Below are 23,756 nucleotides of genomic sequence, written 5' to 3' on the forward strand. Positions count from 1 at the left end.
TAAATTCTACAGCAAACCAATTTTTAATTATAGCTATCAAAATAATAATAAAATCCCTGTTTCATTCAAGCTGTTTGAATCATGGAGACCACCTATGCAAATATCAACACAGCATTTGAATCTCCAGGTAACTACTGCCAATTATAAATGGGGACACTTTTAAAATGGTATTACAAAGATAATTAATCATTTTCACACACAAAGGTAACAAGGTAACATCATGCAGTGGTTTTTAAAGCCTCCTACCTTCTGCATTTCTAATCTGGTTCGTTTGTGCCAAGATTAGAGAAGCAGATTTCAATTTTAAAAGAGGGAGAGAGGAAAGTGAAAAAGTTCCAGCCTTGCCTCTGGTCATTCCATGTGGGGATTATGGGATTCAGACACTAACAAGGGAATATTCTGCTGTTAGGAACAGGCTACAACAACATGGACAAGGATGCTGCACAAACATTTTCATGACTGTGCTCTCATCTACTGTGTCAAAAGGTAAATTATTTGAAAAAATCTGCAGAAGCTTTTAGAAATACAGAGTTCTACTGAGGGCCCAGTTGGCTTGACAAACCAAAAAAGCATCATTTCTATTTTTGCTGTCATAAAGTTACAGAGGGTTTGAATTCTGTAGTAATACACTGAAAGCTGTAATTACACAATTATTTTGTGGCACAGGTCAACAGAGGAGAAGAGCAGGAACTTCTCCTCTCCTCCTGAGGACACTGGGACTGAGGATAACATCCAACTGGGAGGAGAGAAGGAGAATATTTGTGCAAAAATTCCAACATTTCAGAATGAAATCTGCTGCTACAAACATGGATTCTGCTGGTCTGCTTCTAATTCACCAGAAGCTGCAGCTGACACAGGTTCTCCAGCTATGACCAGGTTTATAACCAACTTCCAAAGAGGAACTGCAGCCAGAAGCAGAGCTGGGCAGAGGGAGCCATGGGGAGGAAGGAGCCAGGGCTGCTCCTCATTGTTTCAGAAATAGTAAGCTGTGTGAGTAACCCAGTTGGAACACTCCTCCTTGGAACGTTTTGCTGAGCTGTGAGTTGTAAAAATAGATTTGTAAGCCTCAGACTTGTCCTCGCTGTCTGCAATGGATCTCTTGGTGCTGCTGCAAGGAGCTTTGTTGACTTTTCCTGGGACTGATGGGTTTCCATTCTCTGAGGGCAAAAAGAAACACAACGGAGCATGACAGCTTACAATGGAGAAAGGTGGTTAAATAAAGATGAAAAACAATGTTTGAAAATTTAAATATACACATTTTTCAGCTCTCTCGTAAATATTTCCCATAACTGGATGCAACAGCTTTTAGAATTCACACTCAAAATAGATTTAGAAATCTTGAGAGAGGAATTCTGCAAATCTCTTGCACTGCAATTCAGAACTGACAGCATTTATTCCTCCAAGTGAAAAATGGCTGATGAGCTCTGGTGTTTAGCAACATGAAAGCCCCCAGCAGCATTGTTTGGAAATCAGCTCCCAAATGCCAAAAACTGAACTTGTGCCACACCTTTCCCTGGGGAATCCCTCTGCTCCCTTCATTCTTTGCAAAGCTATGACCAACAACAATACTCTGCATCATTTGATGTCTGCAGGGGGGAAATGCCCATCCTCTGCTCCTGAGACCATTTTCCTCAGGCTATTTTATCTCCTGCTACATAAAAATCCTTGTTTTATTTTTTTTTACTATTTCATCTCCCAAGTTGGAGGATGGTGTTTGAAAAAAGCCAAGACTGGTGCAGAGAAATGAATGCAGAAATTCAACATCCTGAGCCAAACTGAGGCACAGGGGCTGCCAGGAACTGGGTGTGCAACCCTAAATCCTCACAAAACTGTGTGTGCAGCCCTAAATCCTCACAGAACTGTGTGTACAGCCCTAAATCCTCACAGAATTGAGTGTGCAACCCCAAACTTGTGTGTGCAACCCTAAATCCTCACAAAACTGTGTGTACAGCCCTAAATCCTCACAGAATTGAGTGTGCAACCCCAAATCCTCACAGTTTTGTGAGTGCTATGCCAAATCTGCACAGAATTGTGTGTGCAACCCCAACAGAAACAGTTTCAAAAGGTACTTTTTTTATGCCCTCAGAAAATAAAAAAATCATTAATATTATTAGAATTGTGAGGTTGCTCAACATCCAGGAGCAATTCTCATCATCTGGGATGAAATATTTTTAAAAGTCTCTCCTGTATAAAAGCAGACAGTAGAGGGCAGGTCAGGCATTGCTGATGGAATTTCATCAGTTCATCCTGAAGTTCTATTCCAGTGTTCCCAAGGTCTCACAGCAAATTATCAGGTAAAATAGAGGATTAAGAGTTAAATAATCAGGAGTTTTTAACAAAATTCATCCAAGTAAAATGCCATAACATAGTTTTTGATCAACTGGACATCAGGAAACTGCAAATTCTCCTCCACTACCTCACAGCCAGGAAAACAGACACAAGAAACCCATGAGTGTGTAAATAAGAATCTGTCATCTCATGAAGTCAGGCTCCCAAATTAAAGCAATACTAGAGTGACATAAACAAGCAAATCTGGCCCCATTTTCACATCAGGATTAACCACCAACCTGAACTTTTGGTGAAGATTATCTGCCTGTTTTCCCCAGAGCTGGAATTGACACAATCCTTTCCACTCTTAGCTTTTGAAGGACCTGGAGAATCTAAAAAAAAAAAAAAAAAAAAATTTAAAAACCAGAAAAATGAAATCCTGACAGCTTCAAGACTCAGAAGGTGAGACAGAATTTGGAGAATATTACCTGCAGAGGGCTCTTGTTGAGAAGCTGCTGCTGCAGTCTTGCCTTTCTTCGATTTCTGAAACAACACAAGCAGAAATCTGTAACAGACTGAAAGGAGATAAAACTCCCAGCTTGTATTTGATAGACACACAATTGAATTCAGAACATTTTTATTTCTTACCCAGTAGAACTCCTACTTCCACATTTTTTGTATTATTTCTACATAGAAAAAGTAAAAATCTTGAGAACCCTGCAGTTACATGAAAGAAAATTATGCAGGACAAAATTGGATTTGTCTGGATTTAGTATTTTGGGTTGCATACTTTGAAAGGGGGGTGTGTTATTCTCATTAAATGATCATCAGAACCCACCCAGCAGCACAATAAATTGCACAACATTAATAAGACACAATTAATTGTAATAAATAAAGATTTTTTTCAATAAAAATGTCAGAAGAATCTGGAATCTTGTATCCACTCAATTTTGTTTAGTCCATTAAAAAAATCCCTCCTTGGTACCTGCCAATAACTGAACCCTCTGCTGCAGGATTGTTTGGGAAGAAAAGATGGAAACAGTTAATCTAAATTTTTAAAAAGCATCTGTGCAACAGATTTTCCAAATTAATTTATGTTTGTACAGATTAAGAAACAGAAAAAAACAAGAAGAATCCCATTACTGGCTTTGATTATATAAAAAGAAAGAAGCATTATAACAGTCATAAGCATTATTCTCACTGGATACATTCTGAATTGTGAACATGTTGTAAGACAGCTGCACAAACTCAAAAGAAAATAAATATATTGAATTCTGTTCTAAAGCTCAGGAGAACCCCTGCTGTGAAGCAGAGGCAAAAATGCCACAGGAAATGTGGCTGCAAAGCTGCCCCAGGAGGGGGACAGAGGATCAGGGCTCTGCTGGAGGCAGGTCCATGGCAGCTCATCCCATCCATTCTGCCCTTCAGGCACCTGCAAAACCCCAGTGCAGGGGATTCCCAGCTTTTCTAGGGGTGGATTTACAAAGCAAAGTCATTTCCCAGATGTTTGTAACTCCATGGATGCATAAATTCACCATGCAGAATATAGACTGGAGAGATTTCAGTATGGGCACAGTGACAGCTGGGAACTGAATCATTTTTTATCCTGGTTCCAGCTGCATCTTCCTGATGTTTTGTCTCATGGGGATAAAGAAAAGGGGTTTGTGCTTCCTGCCCTAAACACAGCAGGTCCACTGAGGGAGGGAGGGAAGAAGGGAGGGAGGGAGGGAGGGAGGGAGGGAGGGAGGGAGGGAGGGAGGGAGGGAGGGAGGAAGGAAGGAAGGAAGGAAGGAAGGAAGGAAGGAAGGAAGGAAGGAAGGAAGGAAGGAAGGAAGGAAGGAAGGAAGGAAGGAAGGAAGGAAGGAAGGAAGGAAGGAAGGAAGGAAGGAAGGAAGGAAGGAAGGAAGGAAGGAAGGAAGGAAGGAAGGAAGGAAGGAAGGAAGGAAGGAAGGAAGGAAGGAAGGAAGGAAGGAAGGAAGGAAGGAAGGAAGGAAGGAAGGAAGGAAGGAAGGAAGGAAGGAAGGAAGGAAGGAAGGAAGGAAGGAACATTGTGCTGCCAGTTGTGCTGCCACGGGCACTGGGGCTGCCAGGCCTCGGGTGTGCAGGGACAGCAGAGCTGCAGGGACCAGCTGGGGCACCAAGGTCACCACCTGAGCTGGGAGATTTGCAAATCCTGTCCTGTAATTCTCCACTAACCAAACAAATCCCATTTGCATCTTGCCCCAGGGCACACAGAGCCCCAGGAGCAGGGCACTGTGTCCCTTTGTGCTGTCACCCTAAAGCCACAACTGCCCTGCACACTCAGGCACTTTGCTGGGCAGAAATTGTGGGCAGCATCACCTTCCAGATTATTCAAAATTACTTGCTCCAAAGCTACAGGTGCTTTGTTAGGGCTCTGTTTCTAAAGAAAACCAACACAACCAACCACTCACTCATCTGCTGAGATATGCAACAGTCTAGCAACAAATTATAAATTTATTTTTTATCCCAAACTTTTAACTACCAGGTACTGAGGGAAAAAAAAAAAAGAAAAAACCCTCTGAACAGACACCATGAGATTGTCACTCTTATGCCAGAAGTCATCAGACATGAGGTGCAGAGACTATGAAAAACAGGAAGCAGACCAGCAGGATTTTTATGGAAAAGCATCTTTTTGATGTATTGCCCAGGCCCAGTGATGCTGCACTGGCACAGATGAATGAAGCCCCTGTGAGGAGAAGGAATCATATGCTCCCCAGCAAGTAAACAAGCATTTGCTTGAAAACAAACCAGGGAAATATTTGCATGGCAAAATCAAGGGATGAAACCTCCATCTCAAATCTCAGAGGCCGAAAGCATCAGATTTATGAGTTATGATTTCTGTTCCTGAGATCCAGCTAAGTCAGAGCACCCTGAACTGAGTCAGCACTAAAGGTTTGCTTGCTTTGGCATCCTCCAGGGAGTTCAGGGGAAAACAGCAGTGCTGACAAAATCCCCAAATGCAGAAGTGTCATTTGACAGCTCAGCAGCACAGAACAGCTCCCAGCTCACAGGGCAGAGCTGCAGGGATTTCATTGCCTCTGCATTTTACCTGGGCAGACATCAAAATGCAAAGGCCTCAACAGCATGGTGGGAATTAAGGGAAGCAGTGATTGCTGAGGACTCTGAGAACCACAAAACATCATCAGCTTGCACACCCTTACAGCACCAGCCCAGGAATGCACAGATCCCAGCATCCTGCTTCTGACAGAGGCCAATAAAAACCATCTTATTTTATAAGATCAAAAAACTGATGCTGTCATCAGGAACTGCCACAAGAAATACAGGGATGATGTAGCTCATTACTAGAATGAATTCATTTCAGGAAAACCACAAAATATTGTTCCATTTTACCCATTTTGAGTGCTCAAGGCACTTCCTGCTGGTCAGGAGAAAGTTTAGGATGTACAACTTCAAGATGTTATTGGCCAAATACATACAAAAACCTCATTGCTTTTCAAAGTAGTGTTTAAATACAGCACAGATCGGGGAGTAAATTCCTCCATCTTTATAAAGATCAGCAAATCTAAAATCTTGCAGACAAGAATTTTCCCAATTTTATAATAAATAATGCTTAAAAATCTCACCTTTTCTAATTTACTTTTAAGTCTTCTTTCCTCCATCCTTTTCTTCAGAATTTCCACATCCTCTTTATTACCATTAAGGACAATCACATCTTCCTCTTGAAAGGGAACACCACACTTCATGAAAGAAAAGAAAGGACAAAATTGCATATTTCTTTTTCTGTCTTCTATAAACAATACTCTGAACTAATTCTTTTATTTGTGTATTTTCTTTTCATGGTTTCCTTGTTTTACTGGCACAAATGGACTTAAAAGTATTCCAGATTAGCATCTACTCAATTTACTGAACCCCACAGCTAAAACCCAAAAGTACTTTCAGATTTTTAGTAATGAATGCATTTAGATTTTTAGTAATGAATGCAATTGATTAAGACCTGGATGCCATTCTGCTCTTGAATTTGTCTTTCACCTTAGTGACATAAGAAACAGCAGCTGATGGGAGCAAAGGTGTTATTCCTCTACATGTGGAACAGACAGCAAATTTTTCTCTTCAATTGGTAGACAGGAAAACATGAAGGGGGTTTTTGTTTGGGTTTTTTGTGGGGGTGTTTGTTTGTTTGTTTTGTTTATTTTTATTTTACTGTGGGAATAAAAAAGAGTCATAAAAGCAGAATAATTCATTACCCTTACCTTGCTGCCTCACTGGATTGTATCACAGAGACCATACCCTTATCTGATTTATCAAACACTCCCAAGTTTCCAACTACTTTCATAAATTAATCTGGATAATGGCTGTAATGTGCTCTGTGTACCTCCACATGTTTCATGGTTGAAGGCACAAATGTTTTCCTGTGCACATTTGCAATAATTTGATGTACCAGCCCATTGACCATGATGTTTTCTTGTCTAAGATCTCAAATTGCTTTTTTTTTTGTCTATTTGTTTTGTTTCTTGGGGGGTTTTTTTGGAGTGGTTGTTTGTTTGTTTTGGGTTTTTGTTTTTTGGTTGGTTGGTTGGTTTTGGGTTTTTTTTTTTTTGGTTATTTTGTTAAATGCAGAAGCTTTCTATTAATCTGCAAGATTAAATGATAATCCTGCCTCTGCCATTACTCTTCTTTTTCTCAACGAAGGTTTGGAAAGGTTACTCCTGTATTTGCAGGAGGAATTAAACAAATGAAAGGACATTTGGGCAGGACTTTGCTCAAGTGCTGAGCTTCAAAAATGAACCTGAGCCTGAGAGGAGAACCAGGGCTTAGAGAGAGGCAGAGCAGGCAGGAAGGGGATCAGTCACACCCAGGAAATGTGGGAGTAGCTCATGTTTCTCCATTTCTACTCCAGGAGAAATCCCAGCCTGGTGTGATCTCACACTTGGGAGGGAGAAGAAAAAAATCAAGAATTTCAGTTCAAAATCAAGAAATCGATTGTCAAAATTGGAAGTCAAATCAAGAATTGAAGAAATTGAAAGTCAAAATCAAGAATTTCAGTCTTCATTCTGAGGCAGGAGCTGGCAGCTGACTTGGTTCTGAAGAAGCCCCACAAATTCCTCTATAAAAGCCCCACAGTTTCTTTTCTAGGGTGGTTTCCTAATACAGCATTTTTCAAAGATATTTTGTCAGCAGAATAATTTCATTAAATGGTGCATTTTTAAAAGAGCAAGCAAATTCAGGTTCCCATCTGGAAAACACAGGCGGAATTGTTCAAAAGTGAGAAGTATTTACAAGAAACAAGGAAATGAAGACAGTGTTCTTTCCATTCCCTGAAAAAAAAAAAATTTGCCATGACAACATTGGATTATGTCAGAGACCATACCCTTCCAAACATCTTAATGAGATAAAAAGCAGAAAGAAGTTTCAGTTCTGCAAATTCAGATGTTTCTTCCTGCAGATTAATTAAGGTCTTGGGGCAGATGTTTCTTTTATGATATCACAGGGTCTCCTCTGCTGTGCCTTGTTTATCTTGGGCCTTTAAATATATATGAAGGTACCTGCTGAGCTCTTAGCACCTTGAATAGAGGACGTTCCTAAATGACATAGTTTTTATCTTTCTTAAAATATAAAATACAGGATATTTAAAGTAGTAATGAACTCTTAATTTAAGATGACTTTCTGAATTCTAGAGTTTACAGTTTCAGCTGCCTAAGAGAAGAGTTGTACATTATTTCTTGCTACATGGACACATTTATTTTTTTTATAGCATCTAAAATGTAGTTCTGTGCATGACTACTCCAGTCTTAATGTAATACACATAAACAACAGGCAGATATGTTTTCATATCTAAATATTTACACCAATGTTACAGCCTGGTGTCCTCAGAGAAACCTAAAGGCTCTTTCCCACATTCTAACAGTGAATTCCTGCAGTTCTTCTGAACATGACCATTACCAGGAAATGCACAATTCCCACCAGGATATGGGACATGGATGGCCACAACCTGAGTGTCCCTCTCCAAACAGGGACATATAGGAAGAGGATTGATCATCTCACTGTTCATCTCCCAGCCACACAAGCTCATGTATTAAAGATTATTCTTGTTTGCCACATTTAACTAAAACTTGTTTTAAGAGAGAGAATTTTCCAGAGGTTTAGCCATTAAAAGCTCAGGAGTGTAAGATTTGCTGAACATGTTTTTTTTTTAGATTGTCACCCAACCCAGACATGCAATGGGTCAGGGAGCAAAGGACAAGTTGGGAGCAGTGGAAATTTCCCATTCACAGAATGTGAACTCAGGAGCTGCAGCATCTACTTCAAAACCAGCTCAAGAAAAAGCCTCATTTTACAGAGTTTCTCTTAAAATCAGTGATAATTCTGTACCTGTAACACCTGCAGCTGTGCCTTAACTTACTTTGAGGTTTTCTCTCTGTTTATTTCTGACCAACATGCTATTTTCATCAGAATGTTTCCTCCCAGTCCCAGCACATTTAAGCTCAACTTTCCACTTATTAAAGAACCTTTAAAAGGCTGTAACAGCAAACAGTGTGTGTGTGAAGGATGGTTTAAAGCAATCTGCTCCACAGCAGGCACTGCAAAGTAAAGCAAACCTTTCTGCACCAGAGAACACGTAGGGTTAACAACTCCTGGTGCCTTTCTGCCTGGGGTTCATTTCACACAGACTTTTATACTTTTACAATTCTGGCGTCTGTTTGTTTGCTTAGCTGAAATTTAGAGTTTGAAAGGCTGGGGTCTTACAGAACTTGTGGTTTCTTTATCTCAGGGTTCCAAACGTGGCACACGGCTCTACCACACATACTTATCACAGACACCTCACTTTACTGCTACAACACTTACACTCTGTTTATAGCTGTGATTTATAACTATTATGTCCTTCTGTTTCCTATCCATTACCAATCTGTTTTTCTAGCCTTTTGTATCAGCTCTTCTTATTTTCCTGGCCCAGCAGGGCTGGTCCTTTGCTCACAGAAGCATTCAGACACTGCAGTCACACTTAAACCTCCTCCTTATCTCCTTCCCCACCAGGGCCAGACCCTGTTCTGCAGAAGTGCCAGCAATTCCATTCAAACCCTTTTTTTCTTATCTCTTCGGCCCACTCAGGGCTTGATCCCCGTTTTGCAGAGGGGGTTACATTTATAAGAAGCACTCACATTGAATTCTTTCGCTGACTTACACCTTAATTCTTTCTAACTTCCGCTAAGCTGCTGCTCCCAGGAGAGGTCTGTGCTTCCAGGAGATCTTTCTCTTTTCAAGAGAGATCCTTTTCAAGGAGATTTATTCTCTTTTCAGCTCCCAGCCACTGGGAATGCCCGGCAGCAGCAATTGCCTGCTGGAACCGGAAAGTTTCGGCAGGCGAACAGTTAAGGGCAGGGGGAGGAGGAGGAGGAGGAGGAAGAGGAGGAGGAGGCGGCAGCTCCCAGTGCTCCCAGTGCTGCAGCCGCAGCTCGGGGGGCTCAGGTGGGACTGGGGGGCACACACACGGCGTTGTTCCTGCTCCTGGGTAACATTCCCTTCTCCTGGGCAATATTCCCTGCTCCTGGGCAACATTCCCAGCCCCGGGCAATATCCCCAGCCCCGTTCAGGCTGTTTGGCCGGGGAGGCAGCAGCGTTCCCCGGACAGCACTGCGGGATGTGGAGCGCTCCGTTAATGGTTAACGGCACCGCCAGCCCTGCTGAAGGACAATGAGCCCCAAAATCATCTTTATTATTTTTACTGTTATTATTATGCTGCCGTCTCCTGGACCAGGTAAGGCTGCATCACTTGCTTCTTGCTTTTTCCTTATGTAAAGTGGTCATTTTACTGAGAAAACACTGCGCTAAGCTTTACATTTCCTTTCCTTCTTTATGGATGCACAGAAGGATGGAGGTCATTAGTACTAATTGTATTACAAAAATCACGGTATTTATGCAACTTATTTTTTTACAGCTCTAGAACTTAAGGGTTTAAGTAGCTTTCATTGTTTTTGTTTTAAATTACTGTGAGGTCAAATACACAAGGGGAAAAAAAAGGTAACAGGAAAAGAGGAAAAATAGCAAAGCAAAGACAAACACTAAAACTTCATAAATTCGCTGTGTATGCAAATCACGCAGTGTTTTTAATAATGATTTAAATAACTGGGTTTGATGGAGAAATGTTTATACTCAATGCACCTCAAAATCAGAAGCAGACTCCATGTTCTGACCCCCTTTTAAACAAAAAACAAAGCAATGGAAAAAGCATTTAAAATAACTGATTTTAACATTTTTTAGGGACTGAAGTAGTCTTCCCTTGTTTATAAAATGTCTACATTAATGCCTGCATAAATACCTTTCAAACAAAAAAAATCAGCTATAAAAAAGTTGAAATAAGTATTTAATGCTTTTTCAGTATTTTATTAGAAGATGAAGCATTCCCAAGTCATTTCTCTCACTAAATTACAAGGTCATATGAAGCAAACTTGATCTAAACTTTAATATTAGGCAAAAGCAAAGAGCACAGAGCAACCAGAAGGTTTCGAGGTGCAGTGATGCAGTCCTAAATGCAGTGGCAGGAGAAACAGCAAAAAGCAAAAGGAGTTGTTACCACAAAAGGCACCGTGTGCGCTAATGGGGTCTCCATGAGCTGAGCTGACATTTCACAGCCTTTTTCCAGGCATCATCATAATTCCCCTTTCCTCTAGAGTTTACTTTGTTAATTGAGATGGAGTATCTTATCTGCAGCAATTTTCTGTTAAGCAAGGTCCTTAAAAGCATCCACAAAGGTGCTTGAAAATCCCTGCTTTTTTTTTTTTTTTTTCTTTTATTCCAAGAATGTCACACGCTACTCGCAGGAGTTTTAAAAATTCATACAGCTCCAGGTTTAGAAAACCTGTGCAAAAGGTAAAAAATGCTGAGTTTCAGAGACGTTGTGCTAACAGAAAATACTTGTCATGGCACTCTTACATAATAAGACTCAAGGGCAAGACAGTCCCAGTGCGGGGTCATTATGGACAGTGGTCATTCCCAAAGGGATCCCTCGCTCCTCAAGGGCAGCAGGAAATTTGGGATAAAAATCCTTCCAGCAGATAGGGCTGAGAGTATCCTGCTAAACAACAAATTTCATATCCAGTGGCACTGACAGCTGCAATTCCAGCTCTAAGTCTGGTACCAAGAAGCTTTCATTCCATAATATCCTCCCAGGGCTGAAAGATGTCAAATGTTCTTGCAATTCCCCATAAACATATTAACACTGGAGAGGAATTGCTGCCTCTTACCTGATTATTGGGCTGTTTGTGTACTTTTATGCTGCCATAAAAATACAGTTTTTAGATGTCACACAGTCCAGTAGGAAAAAATCCATGGTAAGCACTTAACAGCCTGAAACAGCCCCAGAAGCTATTACTTGAAGGGTAATAAAAATTCAGGGGTATGAAACAAGCAGCTTACAGCTTGACTCCCTGCAATTACACTTTGCAACCTGTCCAGAATGTATTTAAGGAAAAAAACCTGCCAAGCACCCTCATTCTGGCCAGGTTCAGAGAATATTCCAAGTTGGAAGGGACAAGGATCACTGAGTTCAACCCCCAAGTAAATGATCTGTACAGTGATGAACCCACAATCTTGGTGTTGTTTTATATTTCATCAGGTATAAAATCCTAAATATTTTTACAGCTGCCTGCTGTTGTTAGTGTAATCCTTATATTCAGAATGTCCTTCCCTGTGACACTCCAGAGATCTCATGACATTCACTAATGCAGAGGAATCTCAATGTTCCTCCTGCCAATTATTCCCTCAGAATAAAGAGTTTCTCCAAGTCCAGCTCTGTTAGAACCCTAGCTGCTAAGAATCTGAAACTTTCTGTACTACCAGACACTAACCCCCAAGAGAACACTACATTTAACCTGAAGCAAAAAAAAAAAAAAGCTCCCAAAATTAAATAATAGAGCTGAGATTCTAAGTGTGTAGTTTGAATAGAAGTGTGTAATATCACATAGTGGAAAACTTAAAATTTAAAGTTTTAGAATATAGTAATATGTGTATAAGGCAAAATAGAAGATTTAGAGCAAAAGCTAGTTCTTGTTCTTCACCTTTTTCTTCATAAGTTTAAGTAGTATTGTGTAATTAGGGTAATTAGGGCTCCACAGAAATCAGTGTTTCCCCAGATCCAGCCCCTGGGTTTGTACATCATGGTCCTCACAGAAACCCCTCTGGGCTCTGGCACAGAGAGGATTCTGTGAAAATGAAATTAATGGATTTAATGTCATTTTTAATGCAGAAATCCTGCTTTTCCCCTTGCAGTGGCATCCCTGCTCTCCTGCTTTCTGCACAGCATCCACGGGCTTGATTTGCTGCAGCTTTTTGCTGGGATGGATGGAAGGCTCCCATCAAGGTTGTTTACCCAGTAAATGGATCCCTGAGGAGCTCCAAGGCAAAAATCCTCTCCTGGGAGCTGACTGCCTCCTGTTTTTCTTTGAGCTGCCTCAAGAGCATCCCAGGAAAATGGAGGAGCCCTGCACCTAAGAGGCAGCTCTGCTTTCTGGAATGTCACTGGGAAGGAGGCACCATTCCAGCATGAAATCCAGTGCATGCCAGTGAGGACCAAAAGATAAATACATTCTTTCCCAACAGCCTAACAAGATCTTAAAAATGTGGGAATGTGGAGGATCCCTTCCCTCGTTTCCATTTGTTTTCTTGATGCTTTTTGAATTTCATGTCTCGTTGCTGTTTTAACTACAATGCCCTCTTTATATATAAGGGAGATACTGATTTTTTTATAAAAAAAAGTATTTTGCACTTCTTCCTAATGAAAACCTCGAGCCTTCTAACCACAGCAACATTCTTCTAATGAAACTACCTTTATAAAAATCTATTTTTCTATGTTTCTGTGTGAAGCTAAATACTTCATGATTTTGATAGCTGCAAAATGTAAAATATTTCAATGCAAATTTTGTTTAAAAAAATCATTGGATGAAAGAAGAGAAAATTAATTACCTTTAAAATAAATTTTAAATCTTTTAAAAAATTAACTATTGAGCTCAATGGGAGTTGATGGACCTTCTCCTTGGTGTTTTTCTCTAGAATTTTGTGCTTCAAGGATAAAGACTTCATGTAACTGCTGTGGGATTCAGGACTGCTGCACTCTCATTCTTCTGACTGTTCAACAAGGCAAAGGTAAGGAAAAAACCACAATGGAAAAATTCCTGTGCAAATACTGCTGTAAATTGGTTATCTCAGAATGCCAATACTGGCATTGTGTCCTTATCTCAGGGTATGCACAAATACCAAAAAGAAGAAATGAGTCTTGTCCCCTTGTTCAGTTTTCCAAAGCTCAAATACAAAGATGTCAGAGGAAAAAAAAAAATAAAAATCTCCAAGTCAGAAACATGAGCTGACTTTATAAGGATAAAACCCAGTGTATTTCGTGGATTACGTTTTAGCCTCTTCCTTCTGTTTATTTAATAAATTTTCTGTTGATTTAATTTACTGAATTCTGATCCTCTGGCAGAACTTCAAGTTTCCCAGGCCTTGAGGAAATCTCAGCAGCAGCTGCTCCTGGGCTCTCAAAGCTCATTTCTTCCCTGGGCTCACCTCTGGGCACAGGGATCTCCCACCTGAGGGGCTGAGACCCCTTGGTCAAGCAGTGAAGAATTCAAAGCCATTTTGGGTCCTTTTGTAGCATTTTGAGATCACAAAATTCCTGCCTCGTGGCTCTGCATTCCCAGGGCTGAGTGCACTCAGTGTGGGCACACACAGTTCCTCCTGGTAGTAATCCCAACATGAATAAATGCAGCACTGATGTGGCATCTATTAAAATAATAAAAAGCTTCCTTTCCCTCTGTCTCATTTTTCCTTTCAGATGATCTGAATGTTTAATTGGACTATGATAAGAAGACAGGAGCTGGAAGTAAAAGATGAACCCACTTCATGCAAAGAAATCAAGATTTTTAGTGTGTGTTGCTGGCTGTATGTGCATCTACACCTTCATTTACCTAACAGTTCCACTTTATGACGAGTCTGATGACCAAAAACCCCGGGTCAAAAGAGCAGAGTGTGGTTTTTACCCCGATGAACTTTGCTCAGCCCTTTTTGTGGGGAAACCTGCAGCCTCTAAAATTGGAAACTTCTGTCAGAAGTCCTACCAGCCCAAAGCCCTCAGCTGCATTCAGACTTCCTGCAGCTGCTCCACAGTCCTGAAGACTCTGCATTTTATCACCAGACCACTGTCAGAGGAAGAAGGAAATTTCTCCTTGGCATACATTATTACAATTCACAAGGAGCTGGAAATGTTTGTGAGGCTGCTAAGAGCTATTTATATGCCTCAGAATATTTACTGCATCCACATTGATGAAAAGTCACCCAGAGGTTATAAAACTGCTGTACAGAACATCGTTAACTGCTTTGAAAATATTTTTATTTCCTCCAAAAGAGAACACGTTGTTTATGCAGGGTTTTCAAGATTACAAGCTGACATTAATTGCATGAGAGACCTTGTTAACTCCAAAGTTCAGTGGAATTATGTTATTAATCTGTGTGGTCAAGATTACCCCCTGAAAACAAATAAAGAAATCATAGAATATATAAAAACTAAGTGGAATGGTAAAAACATCACTCCTGGGATAGTGCAGCCCCTGCATGTGAAGCACAGGACAGAGGTCAGCTACAGGGAGTTTGTGCACTCTGGAGTGCCCTACGTGTACCCAGCAAAGGTCAGGAAAGCTCAGCCCCCACATAACCTCACCATCTATTTTGGCAGTGCCTATTACATCCTCAGCAAGGCCTTTGTGGAGTTCACACTGAGCGATGCCCGGGCTAAAGCTCTGCTGGAGTGGTCCAGGGACACCTACAGCCCTGATGAGCACTACTGGGTCACCCTCAATCGTTTACCTGGTAAGCCTTGGGCATTTCTGCCACAAAGAAACACAGCAGGGCAGGGAGAGGCTGGGAGCTGGGAGCTGAACAGCTCTGAAATGCAGAAATGAAGTCATTTCTTCAGCTTTGCTGCTGCCCTTTTGAAAAGTTGTATCTGGTGGCTGAGATACAAAGCTTGATTGCAGGAAATGGCTACTTCAGTGCACACCAGGAGTTAGAAAAATTCTGGTTAAAAGTTTTTTGCTGCATGAAAGCTTTTGCTCTAAAGAAATTCTAAAAAGTGATGATACTGAGAATGATACCTGTTCTTATGACATAAATATCTGCAAATAAATACTTAATGTGACTGCAGTTAAGAAGTGTCCAGCAGTGAAAATTTTCCCTGTAATAAGTAGAAAAGAATCTTATCAGAGCCTTTTGTTTTGAAAGATGCTCCAGGGGCTACACCCAATGCAGGCTGGCAAGGAGACCTAAGAGCCATTAAATGGAAAGATCAAGAAGGGCTCTCACACAAAGGCTGCAAAGGTAATGTGAATTTTGATCATGAACTTAAATTTCATTCACTGGTGAGCATAAATTGGTGATTACATATTATTTAAAGCAGCTCTTAAATGTACATCAGTGGTCGTATATAATTTATTTTGGAAGTATTAAATAAAACAGGGCACCCTGTAAATTACTGCACTATCCATTGATATATCCATTTGATATATATGTTATATTAATATATTAGTTACATATTTTATATATTTTGATATGACTGCAGGATCTATACACTGACAATCCTTCTTTCAACCCCTAATTACCACTGCACTAATTTGACTGATCACTTCTCAGTGGAGGGGCTTTACCTGACAAGGATGTTTGTTAGGAACTTTCATCAACATTGGCTTGAATCCCTTCAATTTGAACAACAATAAGACAGAATAGTGCTGACCACATGGAAAGCATGCAGAAATAATTCAAATCCCCAAGTGTGCAAGCTGAGCCCGGGTGTGATTGAGCAGGGAATCCCAGTAGGAGCTCAGAACATCTGATGCCCACCTACGAGATTTTATTAAGCACAACAACATGGCAGGGAGACAGCTGGAGGTAACAAACATCTATTTATGTAAAACATAAACATTCTCAATGTCTTTATGGACATTGGGGCATTATCCTCCAGCTCCATTTCTATGCAGAAATCCAAAGGTGAAAAACTCTTTTTAAAAAACGCTTTCGTTCATCTTCCCGCTGCTGCCACACCTCTCCAATTTCTCCCTGCAGGTCATTACGTCAGAGACATCTGCATTTATGGCCTGGGGGATCTGCAGTGGATTATTGAGTCCCCTCATCTGTTTGCCAACAAGTTTGAGGCTGGCAGGAACCCCCTGGCCCTGGAGTGCCTGGAGCGGCGGCTGCGGCTCAAGGTGCTGCGCCAGGCTCAGGTGCCCATCGAGCAGCACTGGCGCCTGCAGGAGCACAGCCCCTTCAACATGCAGCTGGATGTGTGAGCTCAGCCCCTCACAGCAGATCCTCCTGGGCAGGAAAGAGCAGAAAATGTGGATATTTACAGCCACAGCCTCGCTGTGCACGAGGGTAAAGCACAATCCGTAAATAAACGGGGTTTATTCATTCCGGTAGCAATGGGTTCGTTCCCAAAGAATGCCCGAAATCAAGGGGGGAAGTTCATCATCTATTAAGTGACTTCTGTAGCTGGAAAATCAATATTCCTCATGTTCACAGCCAAAGCATGAAAATAATAAAATGGAAGCAGTGACTGAACAAAGATAAAATACGGAGAAATAACAAATTAAAGTCGTGGCCACTGAATGTCTCGTGAAATGTTTTGAATAATGAAGTTGATGCTAAAATTTCAGAGCTTGTCCATAAGTGACAAGCAGCTTGTGACACAGCCCATGCCACTGGGGGGTGAGGGGTTGTTTTTGTTTCCCATGGCCAGCCACGTCCCTAATTTCATTTTGTAGCATGGCAACACCACTGCTGCCCTTCCCAGGCTTTGCTCCTAATAACAGAAGGATCCTGCAGCACATGTTTATCTCCAAGTCTCTGTTCTGAGTCTCTGCAGGAGTTTAGGGCAAGGAGACAGGGAAGATTTGAGGCCAGGGATTACAGGAAAACTGAGCAAAAAGCCATTTTTCAAACATTCTTCCATCCCTGACTGAGGAAAGCAAAGAGCCTGCAGCAAGTGCAGTAACACCTGGACAACACACTTGATTAAAAAACTGCAAATTATTAATAAAAATTCATTAAATAAATAAAAATAAATTGTAAAAGGAGCAATTTCAATGCAATCTTCAATATGCACCCAAAACATCCCTGAGTTTTTACAAGAAAACTGGCTACAGATTGAACCTATTCCCAAAAAAAAATCAACCCAACAACAGAACATGAAAGTTCCTTGTTCCAAACTTTTCCCAGGTTGCTGGAACTTTATCCTCATTTTCCCACACAAGTTTATTGGAAACATCATTTCTTGCAAATGAACTTTAACCTAAAGAAAGGCCATCTGGTCCCTATTTATTTACAAACTCAACCCAAAGGCCTGTGCTGGGTTTCATGGATAATCCAGGACTGATCCTGTGGCTAAATATTGCTGGAGATAGTTTTTTTTATGGAGGGAAATAAAGCTAAAAAAGCAAAGGAAAATAGAAGCCAGGCACATGTTCATGCTGAGCTTGTTGAGAGTCTCTCTCCAAAGCATTACTGAAGCTAATGGGTGTCTGGCATGCACTAATCCCAGCAATATTCATCATTCATTCCTCTCCAGTGCATTGTAGGGCACTGCCAGCATTTATCCACTCCATGATGTCTTTTAAAATGGGAAAGGAGCGTTCCTTAGTGCTGTCATTGCAGCAAATCCAGTCTCCAGCTTTCACCCCTGGCACCACCACAGAGAAAAATTGTTGTGCATCACTTCCAAATTGAATTAAAATGAAAAGTTCAATAGCCAGGCACTGTATATCATGGGCTCCTATTGCAGAAATTGAACCAGGCAAAAAACCTGCACAAAAAGGCCTCTGAAAATACAATTTTGATATCACTTGAATTATCTTTGCAGCATGACATTCTTTGCTTAAAGGATTTTGGATTTGAAACAAAATTTTAGGAAAATCATCAATGCACAATTTTCAAGTAATAAGAAACATTATTCAACTCATTATTGTGATTACCACCACCACATCACCTTGAAACACACGTGAAAAGCTTTCATGAATTCTGTGTTGTTATGTTAAGAGTTGCTCAATCAGACCTCAGTAAATATTTGTTCATTTGGTGCCCTAGGAGCAGAAAGTTCCAAAGTGACCCTGGTGCCAGGAACCACTGCTGCACACCCAGCTCTGGATCTGACAGGCATGGGCATAAATTCTGTTTCAGAAAGCTTCATATCTAAATTAAACCTGGGGTTAAGTGTTTGATATGGCACAGAGCTGAATACTTAGGGCACTAGTTCAAGTCTGTGTTTACTTGACTCTGAAAACAAATCCAAAATAAACTTTGGAGTGATCCAAGAAAGTACATTTTAAATGTAACCTTTGATTACATTTTTGAAAGTTAAATGTAACTTTCAAAGTGACCCCAGCAGGACTTCCAGCAGCAATCCCAGAACCTCTGTCCTGTCCCCACACCACTTGTAGCATATTTTACATCCATAGGAACTTCTTAGAGGGTCAGCTTTCAAATTAAAGCACAATTTCTAATGCTGCTAAGGAGTGCTTTGGACATGAACAAACTGTGAGATACCACAAAGCACAGCAACCTGTTCAGAAGAGTTCTACTCCCCTCCTTGATTCTGAAGGAGAACAGCATCAGAATACACCCAAAAATCTGCCAAATCTCTCTTTGACCTTACTCAGTGTGCTCTCTCAGCTGGTTACCATTGTCTTTGTGCATCAAAACCCAGCCAGGAGAGGATGAGACACTAAATATTATATCAATTATTTCTCGAAGAATATTCTGAAAATTGTGAAGAATTTCCAGCTGCATGCTAAATACTCTTGACTGAAAAAATGCTAGGGAAAATATGTGGTATTCATTTGGTTTTTGTAAAATTATCAGACTGGCCAAACAATGGACAAAACACCTCATTCCTGCATTTTATGCTCTGGTTACACCCATCCATCAACAAAAATTCAGATGCAAACAAAAAAACCTCATTAAAAATAAATGAATATCTGCCAAGAGGAAACAAAGCCATTAGGACAGAACAAAATGAGCACTGAAAGCAGCAATGTGAGATTAAACCTTACAATATTCAACAATTTACCAAGACAAAAGTGTTTCCCTCCCAGGTCTTGTTTAATATAAATATACTCCACATTTTATCCAATATCAGAGTGTTCACAGAAATTAAATAACTGCCCAGTCTTGCTGATAATGAAAGTAGTGATAGGAAAAAAGGGTATTTGCTCATCATTGTCCTTAGCTACAAAAAACCCTGTACAATGAGATCAGCTATGTGAAATTAGGTCAGTATTTTCTACAATAATTTATAGAACTGCTGAGAATTCTACAAAGTTGGCCCCACCCAAAAATCAAAAAAAAGCAATGCCCAATGTTCTTCAAAAATACAAAACATTACCTGAACATACAGCCAGTTTAACCACAGAACAGGTACTGATCAACACAAGCCATGTGCATTCAGGAAGAAAAAATTACCCATCAAACAAAACTCCCAGAACCAAACCAATCACCCTTTTAAAAACTGAAATTAGTACCAAATATTGGGGGAAAAGTACTTACTGCACAATATAACTCTGAGAACAAAAATACTCACTTTTATAATTATTTAGAATATTTTTTTAATTAAAAAGGCCATGAAGAAATACTTGAGGCCATCATAGAACATAACTTTCACCAGTTCCATTTTAGTTTGCATACTGAGATTAAAAACTCCCTTTTTAGAGCAGCAAATGCACTTGTATAAAAACACAGATGGCCCAACTGCTTCCACAGCTGGAAAAACTCACCTTGTGACAAACTTCTGCTTTAATTTCCTTGAGAGCACGCTCAGAGAACACACAGCCACAGTTTCTCAGGAAGCAAAACCTTCCAAGAAAAGATAACACACAATAATTTTTGGAGAACTAAGAGAGATCTGTGCAGTGCTGGCAGGTCACAGCCCACCTTCTTTCTTTACAAGTTCTTGCACCTAATCAAACTATCAGCATAGTTAAATGGGCAATTAATTTATTATTAATTTGCAGAGTGTAAAAAATGAATGAAAAATATTGGCTACATTAAACCACAATAGGTATTTTGGTTTTTTATCTTGAGTATCTCCTGGCTAATCCCTCTCTGGAGGAAGAAATTCTTTGCAACCATTAAGGTGTGAACTCCTCCTCTTCTCATCCCTCAGGTGATAAAGAAGTTGCTGCTCTGCCCAAACCAGGCTGTGAGGAAATCCCCTGGCCCAGAGCAGTAAAATACAGATTTACTGCAGGGTTGGGACAGAGAATCCATCTCCAGTCTGATCCTAACACAGGGAGAGACAGAACGTGAGGAAAGGCTGGGAGAGCTGGGATTGTTCACATGGAGAAGCTTTGGGGTGAGCTCAGTGGGGCCTTGCAGGGCCTGAAAGAGCCCCAGGAAAGATGGAGAGAGAGTTTGGACAAGGGCTGGAGGGACAGGACCCAGGGAATGGCTTCAACCTGCCAGAGGGCAGGGCTGGATGGGACACTGGGCAGGAATATTCTTGCCCAGAGCAGCTGTGGCTGCCCCTGCATCCCTGGCAGTGCCCAAGGCCAGGCTGGACAGGGCTTGGAGCCACCTGGGCCAGTGTCAGGGGTAGCACTGGAGAGCTTTAAGGTCCATCCCAAGCCAAATCAATCCATGACTCCAACTGCTTGATGTGACTCCAAGGGAGGGCACACCCCATCTCCTGTGCTTCAGCCCCCAAATAACCTTTAGGCAATTTTTCCTTGCCAACACTGCCCCTACTCCTCCATTACACATCTTAATTTATTCAAGAAAAGGTTAACTTTTATCTTTCCTTAAATATACCATGAAAGAACACCCAGAAGCCACTTGAACTCTGAAAGTTCAAGCTTGAAAACTGACAGCCAGACAGATATTTCCCCCCAGCCCTGAGTTAGCTCCTGACTTCCATTTCCCAGGCAGTTTCCCTGCCCTGTGTGCAGTTTGCAGAGCCCTGACCTGTGCCTGCCATTCATCTCCAGCCCCACCACGGGGCAGATGAAGCGTGCAGCCTGCAGGTCATCGTATTTGTCCCCCTTGATGCTCTCCTTGTCCCCACACCAGGCTGGGTTGTCCACCAGCTGCAGCTCTGTCACGTTCTGCAAAGGAAAAAACACAAACCTGGGTCAGGAGCAGGGAGGTCACTGCTGCCCTGTGCTGGGCATTGCTGGGGGCACACCTGGAATGCTGGGCCCAGTTCTGGCCCCTCACTTTGGAAGGACATGGAGGGGCTGGAGAGGGGCTGGGAACACAAACCCTGTGAGGAAGCCCTGAGGGAGCTGGGGGTGCTCAGCCTGGAGAAAAGGAGACTCAGGGCTGCCCCCATCACTCTCACAGCTCCTGAAAGGTGCCTGTGCTCAGCTGGGGCTGGGCTCTTTCTCCAGGAACTGACACAACCAGAGCACACAGCCTCGAGCTGTGCCAAGGGAAATTCAGGTTGGAGATTAGGAAAAGGTTTTTTCCAGCAAGGGTGATGAAGCTCTGCAATGGCTGCCTGGGGAGGTGGTGGAGTCCCCATCCCTGGGTGTGTTTAACAAAGCCTGGGTGTGGCACTGGGTGCCAGGGGCTGGCTGAGGTGCTGGGGCTGGGCTGGACTCAATGATCTGCAAAGTCTCTTCCAACCTGGTCATTCTGTGATTTCTATGAAACTTTAAGCTTTTTTCCCCATGACTTTTGAGCCACGATAAAAATCCTTAACATTTTTGCCATTGTGTTTTGTTGTTTAACACTTTAATCTATACTTACAGCATGACTCACGAATTTAACATTTTATTTCAACTTCTCACATTAAACACAAGCTGTTTACCTTAATGCTCTTGATATGGGATGCAGATTCCATGGGGGTTTTATCAGGGGATTTGTCCAACAAATATTCAATGATGGCATCTTTGTTGTACAGCCTGTAACAGAAAAATCCCAGTGGTTATATTGGGTTGCCATAATGTTTTGTATTTATAATTTTATATTTATAACGTTAATTGATTTTATATTTTTATATTTAAATAATTGCAATATATTAATATTATGTTATAATATATAACTAATATTTAATGTACTACATTAAATTTGATTTTAAAGGTTTAAATTAATTTTGTATTTATAGTTTTATAAGTTTAATTGATCATTAATAAATAAATTGTTAATCAATTAAACTAAATTATATCATTGATTATATATTTCTCTATTTAATTATTTTAATATACTACTATAATGTTATAATACATTATATAATTAATATTTAATATACTACATAAAATTTGATCTTGATATATTTTAATCTTATATTACTTAGTTTTGTATCTACAATTTTATATTTATAATTTGAATTTAATATTTTTATATGTAATTACTTTAATATATTTAAATTAATTATATATTATTTAATTCTGCATTTAGAATTTATATTTAAATTTTTAATAGATTTTATATTTTCATATAAAATTACTTTAATATATTTTAATTAATTTTTACAACATTATTTAATGTTGTACTTAGAATTTATAATTTTTTTTATAACTCCTGAGGAGTCCATGGCAGCATTCCCACCTGCCCAGCTCACAGGCCACGATGGGCCGACGCAGCTTCTCCTGGCTCAGGGCACAGTAGAACCACCTGGCCACCAACTCAGCAACTTTGTCGACCTGGAGGGAGAAAAACACTCATTAATTAAAAAATCTGTGAATTATTTAAGCATAAAATCAGCTCATACTTGAAGCATTCCTCAAACCCCCAGCTTTCTTACCAAACCTGCTTTGTGCATTCCGAGTTAATTCATAAAATAACTTCAGCCAAAGATTTTGGTAAAATTTCTCATCAGTTCTCCAGCACCTCCCTGGGCAGTTCCAATCCCTGACCCCCTTTCCATGGGGAAATTCCTGCTGTGCCCACCCTGAGCTGCCCTGGCCCAGCCTGAGGCCGTTCCCTCTGCTCCGGTCCCTGTTCCCTGGGAGCAGAGCTCTCCTGGCAGGGAATTCCAGAGAGGGAAAAGATCCCTGGGGATCCTCCTTTGCTCCAGGCTGAGCCCCTTCCCAGCTCCTCAGAAATTCTCCATTCCCTTCCCAGCTCCCTCAGGAATTCTCCATTCCCTTCCCAGCCCCCTCAGGAATTCTCCATTCCCTCCCCACCCCGCAGCGCTCCCGGGGCTGGTGTCACCTCAGTGCAGCTCCCGGCCCTTGGCCTTGTTGAATAATTCACGTCCAACCCCCTCCACAGCACACAGGGCCCCCCCGCCCTGAGCCGCCACCAGCACCACGCTAACACAGGGGCCCCGGGCCGGACTTTCACCTCCCTGCATCCCCCCAGCCCTCACGGATATCCCTCCCGGACCTTCTCGACTTTGCGGGGCCCCTTGACCAGCTCGTGCCGCTTGGGGATGGTGCCGCCATCGCATCCCATGGCGCTTCCGGGTTCTCCTTCCCGCGCACTTCCGGATACGCCAAACCATTTCCGGCGCACTCCGATGACGCATTGCCTAG

At 41.3% G+C, this 23,756-nt stretch overlaps 2 protein-coding genes across 4 annotated transcripts; one reads left to right on the top strand and one right to left on the bottom strand.

The window, feature by feature from the left end:
* On the bottom strand, window positions 1-23,740 carry RTF2 (replication termination factor 2). 2 transcript variants are annotated; one of them, XM_071447048.1, is made up of 9 exons: window positions 23,608-23,740; window positions 22,828-22,922; window positions 22,088-22,181; window positions 21,241-21,380; window positions 20,055-20,133; window positions 5,874-5,987; window positions 2,757-2,811; window positions 2,568-2,660; window positions 1-1,157 (listed from the first exon to the last, which is right to left on the bottom strand). In XM_071447048.1, exons 1-9 carry the CDS (start codon window positions 23,674-23,676, stop codon window positions 973-975), a joined length of 924 nt encoding a protein of 307 aa, XP_071303149.1. In that variant the 5' UTR covers window positions 23,677-23,740; the 3' UTR covers window positions 1-972. The 2 variants fall into 2 exon arrangements, with proteins under 2 accessions (XP_071303149.1, XP_071303150.1); XM_071447049.1 differs by lacking the exon at window positions 5,874-5,987.
* On the top strand, window positions 9,673-16,896 carry LOC139599619 (beta-1,3-galactosyl-O-glycosyl-glycoprotein beta-1,6-N-acetylglucosaminyltransferase 7-like). 2 transcript variants are annotated; one of them, XM_071447046.1, is made up of 6 exons: window positions 9,673-10,003; window positions 12,514-12,806; window positions 13,294-13,386; window positions 14,072-15,102; window positions 15,514-15,609; window positions 16,351-16,896. In XM_071447046.1, exons 4-6 carry the CDS (start codon window positions 14,127-14,129, stop codon window positions 16,575-16,577), a joined length of 1,299 nt encoding a protein of 432 aa, XP_071303147.1. In that variant the 5' UTR covers window positions 9,673-10,003; window positions 12,514-12,806; window positions 13,294-13,386; window positions 14,072-14,126; the 3' UTR covers window positions 16,578-16,896. The 2 variants fall into 2 exon arrangements, with proteins under 2 accessions (XP_071303147.1, XP_071303148.1); XM_071447047.1 differs by lacking the exon at window positions 12,514-12,806.
* Window positions 23,741-23,756: the final 16 nt, after the last annotated feature.

The sequence above is a fragment of the Agelaius tricolor genome, unplaced genomic scaffold, assembly GCF_023055355.1.
Source record: "Agelaius tricolor isolate 1412-34295 unplaced genomic scaffold, bAgeTri1.0.p SCAF_23, whole genome shotgun sequence".
Lineage (NCBI taxonomy): Eukaryota > Metazoa > Chordata > Aves > Passeriformes > Icteridae > Agelaius > Agelaius tricolor.

Coding starts and splice junctions, on each gene's coding strand:
- RTF2 (XM_071447048.1), bottom strand. CDS start 23,676: ATGGGATGCGATGGCGGCACCATCCCCAAGCGGCACGAGCTGGTCAAG. Junction 21,381..22,087: donor CCCATATCAAGAGCATTAAG/GTAAACAGCTTG, acceptor TTTCCTTTGCAG/AACGTGACAGAGCTGCAGCT. Junction 5,988..20,054: donor AAGCAGAAGTTTGTCACAAG/GTGAGTTTTTCC, acceptor TCTTTCATGAAG/TGTGGTGTTCCCTTTCAAGA.
- LOC139599619 (XM_071447046.1), top strand. CDS start 14,127: ATGAACCCACTTCATGCAAAGAAATCAAGATTTTTAGTGTGTGTTGCT. Junction 15,103..15,513: donor CACCCTCAATCGTTTACCTG/GTAAGCCTTGGG, acceptor TTGTTTTGAAAG/ATGCTCCAGGGGCTACACCC. Junction 15,610..16,350: donor CTCACACAAAGGCTGCAAAG/GTAATGTGAATT, acceptor TTCTCCCTGCAG/GTCATTACGTCAGAGACATC.